This window comes from Galeopterus variegatus, unplaced genomic scaffold, assembly GCF_000696425.1.
Source record: "Galeopterus variegatus unplaced genomic scaffold, G_variegatus-3.0.2 Scaffold14323, whole genome shotgun sequence".
Taxonomy (NCBI): Eukaryota; Metazoa; Chordata; class Mammalia; order Dermoptera; family Cynocephalidae; genus Galeopterus; species Galeopterus variegatus.
Window position 1 is genome coordinate 17,933 of NW_007740434.1, and position 682 is coordinate 18,614.

The window sequence follows — 682 nt, forward strand, 5'->3', positions numbered from 1 at the left end:
CGTATCGTTTAGCTTGAAATGACCCTATGCTGTTAAAGATCATGTCCAAACAACGAGGAAGCAGCCCTCCTTCCCCTGGAGAACCAGTCATTGTGTGAGTTTTTCCACTTCCTGTCACGCCATACGTAAAAAGAAGACCTACAGTGTGGCAAGTTACAATGAGTCATATCTTAAAAGTCCTCCACTTGTAATATTTCTTCACTGTATTAAAAAACACTAAAAATTAACCAGCTCAAAAAAAGGTTTAACACCACCCTTACAAATTAAATCTGAATTCAATGCCAAACATAAACCAAATATATAATATGAAAAGGTTTTATCAGAAGAGGAGAAAAAGGAAAATACAACAAAACTTCAAGAATCATACCATTTTTGCCATGAATGAGGTCATCTACTAAGGGACTAGCCACAACATCAAAGAGCTCCTTCTGGGTAGTGTGCGTGCCAAATACTTGTTTAAATGAATATTGAGTCTGTGGAGAGAGAAAAAATAAAATGAACTTAAATGGAATTCCACTATATCCAGGCTAGAAATATATCTGTTTAATCTTTAAACTTAGAATCCTTATTTTCTTAGTAACTCACTAAAAAGTCATGTCATACCTAAAGTACACCAATTATAAACCAGTAAATATTTTCAGTCACAACTACTAAAGAGAATGTAGAAAAGTCTTAAGTTCAC

At 34.2% G+C, this 682-nt stretch overlaps 1 protein-coding gene across 1 annotated transcript in view; it reads right to left on the minus strand.

Moving 5' to 3' along the window:
- LOC103581927 (kinesin-like protein KIF23) overlaps nt 1–682 on the minus strand; it is a gene marked incomplete at both ends in the record, with an annotated part of 19,825 nt that overhangs the window by 13,130 nt on the left and 6,013 nt on the right. The window contains 2 exons of the mRNA XM_008563637.1: nt 2–138; nt 368–473. Coding sequence (XP_008561859.1) covers nt 2–138; nt 368–473 — 243 coding nt within the window. The remainder of the gene's footprint in view (nt 1; nt 139–367; nt 474–682) is intronic.